Raw genomic sequence first — 15,987 nt, forward strand, 5'->3', positions numbered from 1 at the left:
TTTTCTTTCCTCGTGGGAGTGTTAAAGATATGAGTCCACATGGCCCCCTTACTACCACTTACTGAAGCCGTTGCATCAGTCAATCGCCATACGCTACAACGTGTATGGCATAAACTTGTCACTCGACACACATCGGTTCTGTAGTCAAAGGGGGCTCACACTGATCACCTCTGATGTACCGCATGAAAAATGTTTTCCACAACAATACATTTGAGCTTATATTTCCATTGATAGCAAATTTATGTATCTGAGGGTTATTAAACGTGAGTTATGAGCGTTTCAAAGCGGGAGGATCATTCGTAATAACACCGTAAATTAATGGCCAACAGCTGTGATCAGCAACTTCTACATTAATATCTATGGCCAGATTTACCATATAAAACAAATTACTGAGTATGATACAATAACAGTCTAAGTGATGCGGTATTACAGACTATTACTATACTACAGACTGTATAGTAAAGATTAGTTTTTGACGAGATATTGAAAAAGGAAATCTATAAATTAAATCCATTATTTATGTTTAGTACCAGTAGAGCTGGCCACAGACATCAAATTTAGCAGACTGATATTTTCTGCTAAGCACAGGATTAGCAATAAAGAAAACAATCAGAACAATGTAATTGATGGTTTACGTGCTCGATCGATATGGCAACCTAACCCTGAGAGTGCCAAATACATGTCATGGTATACAATTGACAATTTTAACATACCCGATATTTGCTAATGTCCGAACGTATAAAGATTGTTGCATCCAGTCATTCTGAGACAATACATACAAGCATAACCAATAGTCATTTCAGTAAAAGCCTGTTCCATTTTTGAGCATTAACCATTGCATCTCCACACACAAACAAAATAAATAGCACAAAAAAGGTAAAATGGAATGAAACACTTTATGTTGTCTGTTTTTTGTAATCTGTCATAACAGCATTTTCTATGGCAAGTAGACACAGCAGATAACGACCTAGACTGGGCACTGAACCTCAAATGATACACGTTACATTGTTGTCCTGACATGAACATGCAAAAATTAAGTTCAAACTCGCTTGATCTAGCAGCTCATTGCATCAACCTCAGTCTAAAATCCCTCTGAGACACAATTATTCTTACATAACAAAATGCATTGTTCTTTGGAATACTGACAAAAAAAAATAAAAAACCCAAAAAACATAATTTAGGAGTGGTTAAAAACCTGCAGACATTGCAGTAGTGTGGAGAAGCTTACTGTAGAATAGGAATTGTAATATATTCACTATTGAATGATTCCTTCAGCCTACGGACAAATCAAAACCACACATGTAAATCAAGACGTCAAGAACACACAACTCGATACTTTCCAAAAATGATCACAATTATGGACTTTTATTAACAGTAATGGTAATATTAAGCAGCTCTCCTGCCGGGTATTCCATACAGTTCTGATGGACAATTGCAGTTGCATCTGTGGGGCTTGTATCTTTCCAGTCATGTTTTGAAACAATATATCAATGTTTTTTTGTTTACTGAAGGCAAAGACACTTGCAAACTATGTAACCAACATGTCAGCAGCATAAACAGTATCAATAAAATGTTACATCCCTTTTTGGGGGGAGGAGGGCAATATGTTTGCCACCACAAGATAATCATCACTAATGATCTAGCTCTGGATAATTATTTTATGGGCAACAGACAAAAGACTCCACAGCTGGTCCTCAGAACCCACTGAGGAGGAAGTAAAACAGTCAGTGACAAACTCACCTGACCTGCTGTATAGTCGTTACCTTGATATGTCAGAAGGTACTGAGGACACCTTAAATAGAATGCAAGCAACAGACCATCAAAAACAAAATACCCCAGAAGATAAACTGTAGGAAAGAAACCCCATGATTTACCAGAAGGAAATACAGTAATGTACAGTAACAGTTGAAGACTTTTGGTACAGTAGTTGTCAGATGCAGTATGGTTTTTGCAAGCAACATGTCAATCAATCCTAAAGCTTGTCTTCATAGCATGGGCTTCCTAAGCAATGACTTGCTAAAGTCTTTGACGTGTTCTTGACTGCTAACTGTCTGGTAACCCAAAAGGTCCATCGGGACCTGGCAATACTCTTCCACCTGCTTTATCTGCAGGAAAGTAAGTAATGTTCTCCAAGCACTAACAGCTTGGGTGGCATTGCGAGCAGATACCACAAATGGTTTTGACGAATAGCCAGAGCCACTGGTCATGTTTAGTGAGAACTTCTCTATCTCTGGACTTACGGACAGGTTGACAAATCCATAGACCTGTCTTAGAGTCTTAATAGGATCCATAACAAGATCCTCATATCTAACTACCATGTAGTTACCCTTGAGCCAGCTCGGGGGGTTGAGAGCAGTCCTTAGGGTCTTGCCCATGCTGCTACATATTACCTCCATGGCACCTATGGCATGATAGTCAGAACCATCCTTCTTGTTAAGTTTGTGTCCAGGATCTATAAAGGGAACCCTACGAATCCTGGGATCTCTGCTACGAACCACCTGAAGACTTTCTCGAATCAATCCATGTCTAGACTTTATCCTGGAGTTGGCTACCGCCCTGGGATCCCTAACTAAATGGATGACCTTCAAGTCCAGGGAAGGGTCTACCATCAATGGGGCCAGCACGTTGATGTCAAAAATCCTTACCCCTTTAATGACTATGGTGTTGTATTTGTGGCACTCTTCCTCCAGCATGCTCAGACTTTGAGGAGGACATTTCTTGCATACTTTATCATCCACTAAACCCACTACATCCTTCTTATAGGCCGAACATATAGGGGAGGAGCAGATGACCTTGTTGGTGGAGGCTCCAAAGATGCCCAAGGTGCTAATGTTCTTGGCCCCTGCAGTGTTGTACAGTTGCAGAGCAGATAGGTCACACCTGTAGAGGGCGCTGAGGAGATCACGGGCAGCACCTTGCAGAGACATGGCATCCCCAGGGTAGAGCTTTTGCCACACATGCCACACTGGCTCATAGAGGAAGAAGACCTCGGGGTTCTGGTTGAAGAGCTCCCCAAAGAAGGAGGAGCCGGACCTCCAGGTGGTGAAGACATAGACCAGCTGCCTCTTCCTTGGGGGGGAGGGTCGGTACAAGTAGCGGATGTCAGAGCGGGTCTGGTAGGGGGTGTAGCGCACCTGGTCATTGCACTGCTGGGGCTCCTTGTGCCATTTGTCCATGAGGTTGAGCATGGTGAGGACCAGCAGCAGGATGTAGCCCAGGCACAGGATGATCGCCTTCCTGCGGAACACTTTCATCCTGGCCACCGGGGGGAGGGGGCGGCTGCAGAGGAGGACTATCTGGAGGAGAGCAGGACCCAGCACGGAGAACTGTTGCTCGCTAATCCCCTCCGGCTGCCGCATGCGAGGCCATCAGGAAAGTTTGGGCACTTGAGTATCATGTTAGGGGCAGCTGCTCCATAGTGCATCCCCCAGCGAGGCCGATCGCGATGTGTCGTGACTGCATGCGGCGATCATGACGCGCAATGTACTCCTTCTGGAAGGAAATCCCACTAATCGCCTTCCGGCTGAATGATGCAGGAGCCGCGCAAACTTCTCATCAGACCCCTGCAACAACGACGGGATCTTGCATCGCCCGGGAACTGCCCGTCAAGACGCTGGAGGAGGCCATCAGTGCAATGCAGGGAGCTGCAGCCTCCTTATATAACGGCTTGGTCATCTGGCTCCGGCAGAGAAGAGATCCGTGCAGCGGCGCCCACAGACTGCTCGGCTCTCACTAGAACAACGAGATACAGATGCTACATTCCTGCGGCAGCTGCGCGCCTATTGGAGGAGCGCGCTGTCAGTCTGCTGGGCACGCCCCTTGGACGCTATAAAGGCCACGCCTCCGCTCTCTGCAGCTCAGTCGCCTCATGAGGTGGAGGCGGCAGTATGCGGGCTGCTGCGCTGCTGAAGGGAGCAGTGATGTGGCTGCGGGCAGCGGCGGGAACTCGGAGTAACCCGCCTTCTGAGCCGGAGCTGAGAAAAGGCCCTTCTGCCTCGGTGCTTTTATGTGTATTGGCTAATAAGGGCTCCTTCACATGCATATCTGCCCGTACACGTATCTGCACAGTACGCAGTGAATAGAACCCATTCATTTCAATGAGTTCGTTCACATGCGTGTATTTTGTGTATTTGGGGCCAAACAAAAAAAAAAAGAGCAAAGCCTACTTTTCTGTGCACGAAAGGCCCCCATAGAAGTCAATGGAGGGCGAGCAAATGTATGCAGAATATGCAAGGAGATGCATGAAACACTGCAACTCATTAGATAAACTGTTTCAATTGGCGCGTCTTTGTCCTGCACACAAATGAACATACTGCGGGCAGAAAAAGTAAAATACGCCAATATGCATGCGAAAAAGGCTTGTTTATAGCACAAAAAAGTTGCTCTGTGAAGTCGGCCAAAGAGTCTTTCCAACAGCAAAGAAACTGGGTGGGATCTGTGCGTTGCGAGGCGCACACATATGAACCCCATTCTTTGGAATGGAGTCACATACATGAGCGATGTTCTCCCACATTATGGTGTGGGGGAAAAAAAAAATCGTTGCATGTCCTATGTTTTTGCATTTCTCGGAACGCATCGCCCGTTGTTTATAATGGGACACTAGAACGGGAAACAGCTGGTGATCCTCCGACGCAGCTGAACTCGCATCGGACGACACGTGGGCATCCCGTCCGTGCGCCGTCTGATCTGTGGTGCCCGCACGTGTACATGCGCTATTCTCGTCTGCAAATCGAACAAGAATAGGACATGCTGCATGTTTTGTGGGGTTTTTTCTAGGACTTCTTCACACGACCGTATTTGTGTGCACTAAACGCAGAGAATAGAACCCATTTAAATTAATGGATTCTGTCTCGGGGACGTGTTTTGCACATGCGGAAAAATGTAGGACCTGCTCTATCTGCATTTTGTGCAGCAAAGGCCTCCATAGGAGGTGCGCAAATATGCAAGGGGATGTGTGAAATACTGCGCAAAACCGCAAAAAAAAACACATCTGGCCTCATTAGGCTAATAGGCTTTTAATCCACGGACAGGGTGTGTTGTGCGCGAGTGTGAACTGGCCCTGCGTGTGCAAACAGTACAATACTGGGTGCAGACACACATACACATGTACCTCATCCACCCTCGTTCATGCACAAATTCATTGCGCTGTGGATGACGTTTTTCGCATACACTCATTTGAAGAAGCCCTTAAACTCATTAGTCTAAGTTAAAAAAAAACCCACATGAATACGCCCGTTTAAATGAATGGGTTCTATATCTGTCCAAATTCATGCCCCGAAAATTGGACAGAGATGTTGCCCGTATGAAGTAGTCTAATATGGAGAGCTGAAACCCCGTTGATTTGCATTGGGGTATTCAGATATGCGTGTTTCACACACATTAAAAAAACCCCGTAGCACGTCCTGTTTTGATCTTTATGGATCAAAATAATCCATTAATGTCAATAGGATCAGGTAAATTTGCCGTGAATACGCATACATGGATTCAGTGCATATTTACGCATGAAATCAATGGGGGCTTCGGGGTTTTTTTTCGCATGTGAAAAATGCAATAAATACGTGTGACAAAACCCAAACGCAGGCAATATGCACGGTTTCCAACTATTAAAATGCCGCAGATTTCCCAGACCAAAACTGAACAGGCCCGTGTGAACGAGCCCCCGGGCTGTAACCACTCAGGCCAATGTGATTTTGGTCACTAAAAAATTGACCGTTTTTTATCTTATTTTCTTGTCAATTTCAGGAGTCTGAAAAATATGAATTTTTATCTCCTTTTTTTTCTGCTCTGCACTTGCTGGTTCTGTTTTCATGTGACCCCATAGTAATCTGTGTTCAAAACTCGCATGCAGTCATACGATTGCGATATGTTTTAGCGCTTCCATAGAAAATAATGGGTGATTCTTGAAGGACAATCACAAAAATCGGTCATGTAGTGCTCTTCTAAGGGCAGGTTCACACGAGAGTCGTTTCATCGTGTATTATGCGTGTGATGTACAGCCAGTGCCATGGGCTCCCATAGGAGCCCGTGCAGTGGCTGGGCGTATTCTGGCCAAAACATAGTTTCAGAACTATGTTTTGGGTCTGACGTAAAAACGCCTGGCGCTATATTGGCTTGGCCGGGTGTTTTTACGTTTCACAAATACGCCCATGTGATCTGATGCATTGGAATCCAATGCATCAGATCACAGTGCATATCAGCCGGCTGTGAAAACGAAGCGTTATTAGCGTATTTTGCGCACAGTTGTACATCCCCATTGACTTCTATGGGAGCTATTAGTGTGCAAAAGCACAGAAAAATAGGAGCATGCTTTTTTTTTCACGACTGAAATGTGCAGGAAAATACATGCATGTGAACGAACCTATTGAAATCAATGTGTTCTATTCTATGCGTATTGAGTGCACAAATATGTACATAAATACGCCCGTGAGACACAGGATAAAGAAAAGTGTTATTTTAATAGATTAGACTAAGGCTGGATTCACACGAACGTATATCGGCTCGGTTTTCACGCCGAGCCGATATGCGTCGTCCTCATCTGCAGGGGGGGAGGATGGAAGAGCCAGGAGCAGGAACTGAGCTCCCACCCCCCACTCCGCCCCTCTGCACTATTTGCAATAAAAGGAGGCGGGCGGAGCTAAGTTTGCCAAATTAGCCACGCCCCCATCCCGCCTCTCCCCATTGCATATAGTGCAGAGGGGCGGAGAGGGGGCGGGAGTTAAGAGCACTGCTCCTGGCTCTTCCAGCCTTCACCCCTCCCCTGCAGATGAGGACGACGTATATCAGCTTGGCGTGAAAACCCAGCTGATATACGGTCGTGTAAATCCAGCTTTAGAGTGTCTTTCCACTAGCGTTTTTTTAACACTGCAATATCGCTGGTTTTTTTTAACGCAAATGTCAATGGGACTTTCTAATGTTAAAAACGCATTGCACAAAAACGCAAAGCACAAACTTGCAATTTTTGTGCGATGCGTTTTTAACATTAGAAAGTCCCATTGACATTTGCGTTAAAAAAAACCAGCGATATCGCAGTGTTAAAGAAAACGCTAGTGGAAAGGCACCCTTAGGGCTCCTTTCCACTGGCGAGGTAATCGCACGTTTTCAGTGCGATGCGAGAGTGCGAGCTCTCGCAGGAAAGTCCCACACATGTTGTTCTATGACAACCTTTCCACTAGTGATGTTTAAGGGCAAGCTGCGATGTGAGGATTAAAAATCACAGCAGGAGGATTGTTACAGCGTTTTGCATTTTTCTGTTGCCCATACAGTGCAATGGCAAAATAGATTCTCGCATCGCAACGCAAAAGCTTGCGATTTTGCAGCGTTGCGATGCGATTTTAACATTGCCATGTTCTTGCAGCGATATCTCTATCGCCAGTGGAAAGGAGCCCTAAGGGCTCCCACACACTTGCGTTTGCGTTTTTTTGTTAACGCGATTGTCAATGGGACTTTCTAATGTTAAAAATCAACGCAACGCACCAAAAACGCAAGTTGCACTGCATTGCGTTGCGTTTTTAACATTAGAAAGTCCCATTGACAATCGCGTTAACAAAAAAACGCAAGCGCAAGTGTGTGGGAGGCCTTAGGGCTCCTTTCCACTGGCGATAGAGATATCGCTTGCGAGAACATCGCAATATTAACAGGACCCCCTCTATTATTTCCTGGTAGGGGAACAACCTCTATAAATGTTTTTGCAAGACTAAACTTGGGTGAGTGCTGTTACCTCTTCACAGTCCTGTGACGTCATGTTCATTAGTCACATGGCCTGAGAGCAGCTCAGTCCCATCAACTGAATGGGATTAAGCTGCAATACTTAACACAGCCTCTACACAACATACAATGCTCTGCCTGGTATGGACTGAAATGGCCAAACTGCTCACCCCGGTGCTGCTGTCACTACAGCCAACTGATCGGCAGGGATTCCGAGCAGTTGACTCCCACCGATCAACTTGGATGACCTCTCCTGAGGATACGTCATCAGTGGTTTAGTCCTGGAAAACCCCTTTATATCATGACATTTTAAAGTGGTATTTCACGTTTAGTAATTTCTGGCATATCCTAGTCTCTGGAGTCTCTGTTCAGTGATTCCCTATCACTGTATTCTTCATGCACTTCAATGGAGAGGTGGCCACACTTGCATGAGGCTTTCTCCATTGAAATAGTCGAGAGTTATGGAAATTTTTGAGCACGCAGATGTTAATATGCCATAGTCCCCCAAATATCCCCATCCCTTAAATCCCTCTAAAGTTTATTCAACTACTGGATAAGAAAATATCTGTGGTCAATATGAAAACATCAGAATGTTGGCTGTATCCAAGACAGATCTTCCTGCCTATGGCCGGTCTTAACAAGATGAATGAATGTTTATAAGCTGCTCGCATATCATGTTGTTTTATGCCATAAATCGGACAGGAAATGAGTAATAACAGATATATTTTTTTGTTTTTCCTTTTTCAGACACATCCCCAAGAGATCGATGAATCCACATCTGTTCACTGTGCCAGCTAATAGTTTATACATCAAGTATCAGCAGTGCTGGGTATGGACTATGCAGAGCTCAGCACCCAAGTGTTTCAGTTATGCTGGAATTAAAATACACATGAAACAAAAGATAATTGTCATAATTAACATGCTGGGCAGCATCTTATGTGTCCTGGGGGCTGTATACACCATATGTTATAACATAGGCTTTCATTTAGTGATGGGGTAGCTTTCGAGGTGCCTTTTAAGACTGTAAAATTGTGATAGGCGGCCAGGCTGGGAGCAGTCATATAGAGTAGGTAGTGGTGATACATTAGGAAAATGTAAAGAATGAATGTGACATGTGCAGTAATATACTGAATGCTAGCGAACTACAGATCTCATTAAGATATGTAAGACATGTAGGTTAAAATGCAGGGAAGGATTAAAAGTTGCCCAGTCAGTCAATATCTAACATAAAACTTTTAAATTACTTAGTAACCTTGTAGTTCTGCTCAAACGTGCCCAGTTATTCTATATTAAAGTGTAAGTCACAGCAGTTCTGTAGTGTACAGTACAATGTATTTGATATCAGTGAAGCAATTACTGTGAGCAGGATTGAATCTGACAGCAAAACAGGTGAGACTCCTTTTACATTACATTCACTGACTAATTTTATAATATATTCTTGGAACAGAAAAAACCCTTATACTGCAAATATATGCAACTCTGTATATATAGGTGCATGCATCAGCCGTTGATGTCTGTTATATAAAATACATACTTTAAAGGGCACCTGTCAAGAGGTTCATGGCCCATATCACGTAGGACAGCAAAGCAACGCATTTCTGGTGCCAAGCTTGCGCCTTCTTCGGGGCAATAGAAGCAGGACAGCAAACAAGGGCGTCACCGAAACTATGTGACAGAATGAATTAGGGTGATGTAGAATATGTTACATTATTGATAAGGACAATAAGCTCGTGAAAAAGTATATAGAAACTAGAGATGAGCGAACGTACTCGGTAAGGGTGATTTCGCAATCGAGCACCACGATTTTCGAGTACTTCACTACTCAGGTGAAAAGTACTCGGGTGCGCTGTGGGTGAGTGGGGGGTTGCAGCGGGGAGTGGGGGGGAGAGGGAGAGAGAGAGGGCTCCCCCCTGTTCCCCGCTGCTACCCCCCACTCCCCTCTGCAACCCCCAGCCCCACAGCGCACCCGAGTACTTTTCACCCGAGTAGTGAAGTACTCGAAAATCGCGGTGCTCGATTGCGAAATCGCCCTTACCGAGTACGTTCGCTCATCTCTAATAGAAACTTATAAATTAAAATGGGGCTTAGTAAAGATATCGTTTTTCACATTGTATAATCCAGGAAAATTTTGTCCATCTGGCTGATTTATCCAGACAATTGCAGATCCCAATCATATGATTTAAGGTTATCAATAAGGTTCTGGAGGTTTCGTCTAGACCCATCCCAGATATCATCAATAAACCTTTTGTAAAAAATAACCCGTAGATCATTAATGCTTTTCTCAAATGCTCCTATATAGAAATTCACATAACTGGGTGTGAAATTCGGCCCCATCGCGGTTCCTTCAGTATGTAAATAAAACTCTCTGCTTGAGGACGTGGTGATGGCAAAATCGATATAGGAGTTTAAGAGGGGACTAGATGTCTTTTTAGAGCACTATGACATTACAGGATATAGACATTAAATAGTCAGAAGGGTTGCTGATCAGGAGGTATTTCAACTGCTGCACTCAGGTCTGGAAGTGTTGATCCAGGAAATTATTCTGACTGCTATTATGGAGTTGGGAAGGAATTTTTTCCCCCAGCGTGGGATAAATTGGCTTCTGCCTCATTGGTGTTTTTTTGCCTTCCTCTGGATCAACATGGGGGGAGGAAACAGGCTGAACTAGATGGACAATTGTCTTTATTCTGCCTAGCATTCTATGTTATCATATCCAAAATAATTATTGCATATTATGAAACATGTAGCCTTCAAGCTAAAATTCCTGATTATGGGCATGAAGGGGTCTTGTTTAAGGAAATGTTTAACTGCGCAAATTCCCTTGTTGTGTAGAATATTAGTTGAAAGATACTTCACCTCAAGAGAAGCTCATGGATAGGATTATTTCCATGACATATCCTTAAGTGGGCTGGTAGGTAAATTACAGATCGCTGTAATTGACAATCCACATATCCTGAGAGGTTGCTTGTAACCGATTCCACTCCTGCCAGAATAGAATAGCCTGGTGGATTAGAATGAATTATGGATCTTGGGAGGAAAATACAAGTATGGGGTATCAGGGTTAAAAGTCCAAATACAATTGTTTTCATTCTTAGTGAGACAATTCTTATTACATTAATCTAAGAGATTTTTTGATTTCACTGATTGGATTGCCATCCCATCTCCTATAGCATTTTCCCGAATTCCATAATTGACCACTGCTCAATGTTTGTGCTTTTAATGACCATTTTAACCCCAACATTTGGTCTCCATTTAAATTATGTCGGGACCTGCCCCTTTTTTTGGCCAAGGATTAAAAATCACTAATAATCATATTGTAAAAGGTTTTAAAGGGGTCTTTGTTATCCACAAGGTGGAAATTGCTACGTGGTTTCAAATTAGTAGTAATGGAAACTTCAAGTATCATTTCTACTACACCCTCCACGTTAATATATGGAATAGGCGAATCATGAAGCGGGAGATTATCTGTGATAATGGGAATCTGGTTGGGAGTACCTTCAACCGTTTCAACATGCAAAGCGTCTCCGCAATGTAAGGTTTCTAATAAAGCGGTTGAGGTCAACAAACAATTCAGATTAACATCACTAGAACGACTAAACGATAGCCCTTACTTAGGAGTTCAACTTCTTTACTTGTTAGAACATGTTTGGATATGCTAAAAACATTGTTCTTGATGGCGATATTATTATTAGTTCACTCCCCAGAGGGTCGTGCTTTTTGGCTTTTTCTCACCAGAGCTAGGGTGATGGAAAGCTGAATGGAGCAAAGTACAGAGATATTCCTAATAAAAACCTGATACAGTGAGCAAGGGACCTCAGACTGGGCAGAAGGTTCGCCTTCCAACAAGACCATCACCCTAACCACACAGCCAAGACAACACAGGGGTGTCTTAAAACTGGTTTAGACACAACGATTATCACTCAAAAAATCTTTTGAGCGATTTTCGAGCGATAATCGTTGTGTTCTTTATACAGTGCAAGCTGATCGCCCAAATGTTGAGTGATCACCTTACGCTCCAAGCAGAGGATGCGGAAGACAAGCAGGGCATCCCCACTTGTCTTCTGCATCCAGCTGTTCTCTGCTCGGAGCGCCCGGCTGTTGTACAGCCAAGCGCTCCGAGCGGGGTATGGAGAACACAGCTGGACCGCTCTGTTCTTCATACTGTCATCAGGGAGCGGGAGCTTAAACAATAGTATCAGCTGTATCTTGCTGTGAATTCCTGATAAGTGATCACTGATCTTTCAGCACACTGAAAGACAGCGATCAGCGACGGCTTAACGAAAACTGCACGATGTCCGTGCAGTTAGACACAACGATTATCGCTCAAAAGACGGCTTTGAGAGATTTTTGAGTGAAAATCGTTGACTAAAAGGGCCTTTAGGGACAACTATGTGAATGTCCTCGAGTGTCCCAGCCTGAGCTCTGACTTGAACCCAATCGAACATCTCTGGAGAGACCTTAGAATGTCTGTCCACAGACGGCCCGCATCCAACCTGACAGAGCTCTGCAGACGATCTGCAGAGAAGAATGGCAGAAAATCCCCAAATCCAGGTGTGCAAACCTTGTAGCATCACACCCAAGATGACTGGAGGCCGGAATCACTGCCAGATATGCTTCAAGGAACTACTGAGTACAGGGTGGGAATACTTATGTCAATGCAAAATGTTATTCTTTCCTTTTTTTTTCAATTTACAAACATCTCTAACATTCTGTTTTCATTTTCTTGTTATGGGGTATTCAGTGCAGAATGATAGGGGAAAACCTGAATATTTTTAGTTTGCACAAGGCCACAGCATAACAAAATGTAAAAAAAAAAAAATGAAAGGCTCTGAAGACTTTCCAAATGCATCGTATTCCTACGTATATTTACGCCTTTTCAACACTTTTGTTATGGATTTTAATTTATGCTTTTAAATAATTTTTCATGAGCTTATTGTCCTTATTAATGATGTGACATATTCTGGAGCACAGTAATTAATAGTGGTGACATCCTTGTTTGCTGCCCTGTTTGTATTTACCCTGAAGAAGGCGCAACCATGGCTCTGAAAGGCCGCCTGCAAACGGCCGGGTCGGATCCGGCTGCGAGAATTCTCACAGCGGGACCCGACCTGAGCGCCTGCAGAGAGCACTGCGGACTCACCCGCTCCTGCAGCTCCGACTCCTTTCATTTGCTGGCTGCCGGGCAGCCGGCGCATGCGCAGAGCTGTGCCGGCGGCCGGTGAGTGACGTTTCTGGGCGGCGCACAGAATTTAGCACATGCCACAGTTTCTTTGCTGCACGTGATTTTGCGCAGACAAACCGCGGCCATCTGCATAGGATTGCGTATTGTAATGCAATCCTATGCAGGTGTCCAGGGGCGGAAATTCTGCAGGGAATCCCGCCACGGAATTTCCGCCCGTCTGCAGGCAGCCAAAAGCATTGCTTTCATAGTCTGCTGGTTGCTTCACTATCGTGTTGCTTGTCTATCGTGAATACATTTTGTGAACTTACTCTTCTCTTTGATTTTACATAATTACCGTCAATGCTGTCCTCTGGATGCACATGTTTTTAAGTGATCCCGAAAGACAAGGGGGGGGGGGGGGGGGTTATCCATAACTCCCTCCGAAATAAGTACATATTCTCTGTATTCTATTATTGCTTGTACATCCCCTAGAGCGCCTGGACATTTCGCTCTTTTTATTTCTCCATAAATAGATTATCAGTGGGGAATTTGCCACTTGGATCCCTGCCACTCAGCAGATTCCCGGAGCCCCTATACTGTGGTCAATGCAGGAAGCAAAATGTGCTGACCATAGTGCAGGGGCCCAAGTAAGTACTGCAGTGCAACTCCCATTGAATTTAACAGGAGCTGTGCCTGCAATGCCAACACAGGCCTGTTTTCTGGTCAGCGCTTTCTGCTTCTAATGCTGATTGCAGTTACAGCGACCCCGGGAATCAGCTGGTCATCAGGGATACCTGCGGCGATTCCTCACAGTCAACTGTTGATGACTAGAGATGAGTGAGCACCCTCGTTTAAGGCTGATTACTCGGTCTTTTCGACTAACTGCTTACTCGTCGGAGCACCATGCGGGGGGAGGGGGGTAGAAGGAGGGAGCGAGGGGAAGAGTGAGAGAGATCTCAATAAAGAAATAAAGTCACAGAATACCCCTTTAAATATGGAGAAAGAAGAAATCATGAAGGTGCAAACATATGCATAAAAATATTTCAGTGTGACTCCTGTGACCCACACGATCCTGAGAAAAAGGGGTCACAGCACTGATTTAGTGCGGCTGGTCTAGGGTTTCCCTGCACAATAGTGCTCCCAGGCATTTTATAGTTCTGTGTTCCAGCTGATATAAAGCAACATAGTATATACCTTAGATACTGAAAAATTTGTTTTTCTAAAAGCATGAGGATATTTCATGCATATCAGTAGTGAACACGGTGTAACTCTATATCAACACCATATAATATTGCATCAATCTGCGTCTAGTGAGCGGTTATAATAATGAATGATTACCGGGCAGTAAGATCCCTGTTGAGGGAAGATTGGACAGACTTTGGAAATGGCAGAAAGTAAATAAAAAAAGAAGAACAGTGAGTGGTAGTCATGGCCAGCAGAGGGCAGTGTCAATGTAGACTATAGATTAACAGAAACAAGAGTTTTAACAGAATGTAATACGACTTTACACTAAAGGCTGGACATATTAGGTAACAAACACTCAGTAGTAATGAGATTATTGTATTATGCAGGCCCATGATTGCTTTTCATTTAGTGTGCAGCAGATGAGATTTTAAGGCAAAAATTAATTTTGGTCTCATATTCATTTCAGTCATGTTTCTGTTTTTTGATTTGTGTTTTAATCTGAATTAAATTTCTAATGTTATGCAGTTTACCACACCTTATTGACACCACTTTCACACGGCAGTATTCTGGATGAGTATTTGTAAGCGTATGGGTATGTTTACATGTAGAGGAAATGCTGCAGAATTCCACAGCGGAAAATTCCACAGCATTTGCGCATCCAAAAGAGAGTCAAAATCCGCACCAAATTCCAATTTGGATTTTGACTCTCTTTTGGGTTCAGAAATTCTGTGGAATTTTCAGCAGAAATTCCTTACGAAATCTGCTACATGTAAACATACTCTAAAGCGGGAATAGGTCCAAAATATGGAAGAGATGCAAGTCTTTCTATTAAAGGTTTCACTGTAGCTTAGAAATACTGACACAAACTACTGATGTTAGAAGATAGCAAACAATCCCATTAGCAACTTGCCAGAATAAACTGGCCAACAACACCATTTTGAAAAGTGGGAAAAAGACACTGGGTGTGTGCAAATTGGTGATTGATGGTCAGAGTTTGGTGAATGATGCCATATACCTAGACTTTTTACCGACCATGGGCAATATCTTGCAGCAGGGCAGATCACATTCTCGATAGACTAGACTCTGCCATAAGCTATTATTGTTCTTCACAGGTTTTTTCTAAAAGGAGCATTGCCCAAAATGGCCCAAATCACCCATTTTTGATTTCAATGGGTTCGGTCACGTGCATTTTTAATGTGTGCATTTCAGTCACGCAAAAAAAAAAGCATCATGTCCTCTTTGGGTGGGTATTACACACCAGTTATTTTATATTAAACTTAATTAGACATTAAAATCAAAGGGAGCATTCTTGCATGTTTTTTTTGCCTGCGCAAATATGCAGGTCATGCGTGCACAAAAACGCAATGCCCCCATCATGTAAATGCGCTCACACCCTGTGTGAAGCTGGCCTAACACAAGGTATACATACACCACCAGTCAAAAGATTTAGAACACCTCAATTTTTCCAGTTATTTTTTACATTAACACTAGAGATGAGCGAGCACCCAAATGCTCGGGTCCACGTTATTTGAGTCGAGCTTTTCGTAAAATTCGAGAGCTCTACTCGAGTAACAAACCCCATTGACTACAATGGGAAACTCGAGCATTTCTGTATGTTGGACGCTCTCTTTCTTTCTCTCTGTGTCAAAAAATTTGCCATTGACGCACACTGCGTCGCGATGGGGAGGGGGCCAAAACAGGCACGTCACAGCGGGGAGGAGCCAAAAACTAGGGTGAGGTCAAACACAGCTTGATACTTGTTCGAGTAACTGACACCATTGAGTACGCTAATATTCGAACGAGCATCAAGCTCGGCAGAGTACGTTCGCTCAACTCTATTTAACACAGTTCAAGTACAGTAAATAACATGAAATTGTTCAAAGGTTCAAAAATAAGCTGAAAACAAACATATTAGGAAATTTTAACCTGAAATACAG

The 15,987-nt window shown here is 43.6% G+C and overlaps 1 protein-coding gene across 1 annotated transcript; it reads right to left on the reverse strand.

Annotated features, from left to right (window-relative positions):
- Positions 1–877: 877 nt before the first annotated feature.
- On the reverse strand, positions 878–3,742 carry CHST2 (carbohydrate sulfotransferase 2). The gene has a single exon (XM_066599400.1). It carries the CDS (start codon positions 3,357–3,359, stop codon positions 1,986–1,988), a length of 1,374 nt encoding a protein of 457 aa, XP_066455497.1. The 5' UTR covers positions 3,360–3,742; the 3' UTR covers positions 878–1,985.
- Positions 3,743–15,987: the final 12,245 nt, after the last annotated feature.

The sequence above is a fragment of the Eleutherodactylus coqui genome, chromosome 1 (genome assembly GCF_035609145.1).
Source record: "Eleutherodactylus coqui strain aEleCoq1 chromosome 1, aEleCoq1.hap1, whole genome shotgun sequence".
Lineage (NCBI taxonomy): Eukaryota > Metazoa > Chordata > Amphibia > Anura > Eleutherodactylidae > Eleutherodactylus > Eleutherodactylus coqui.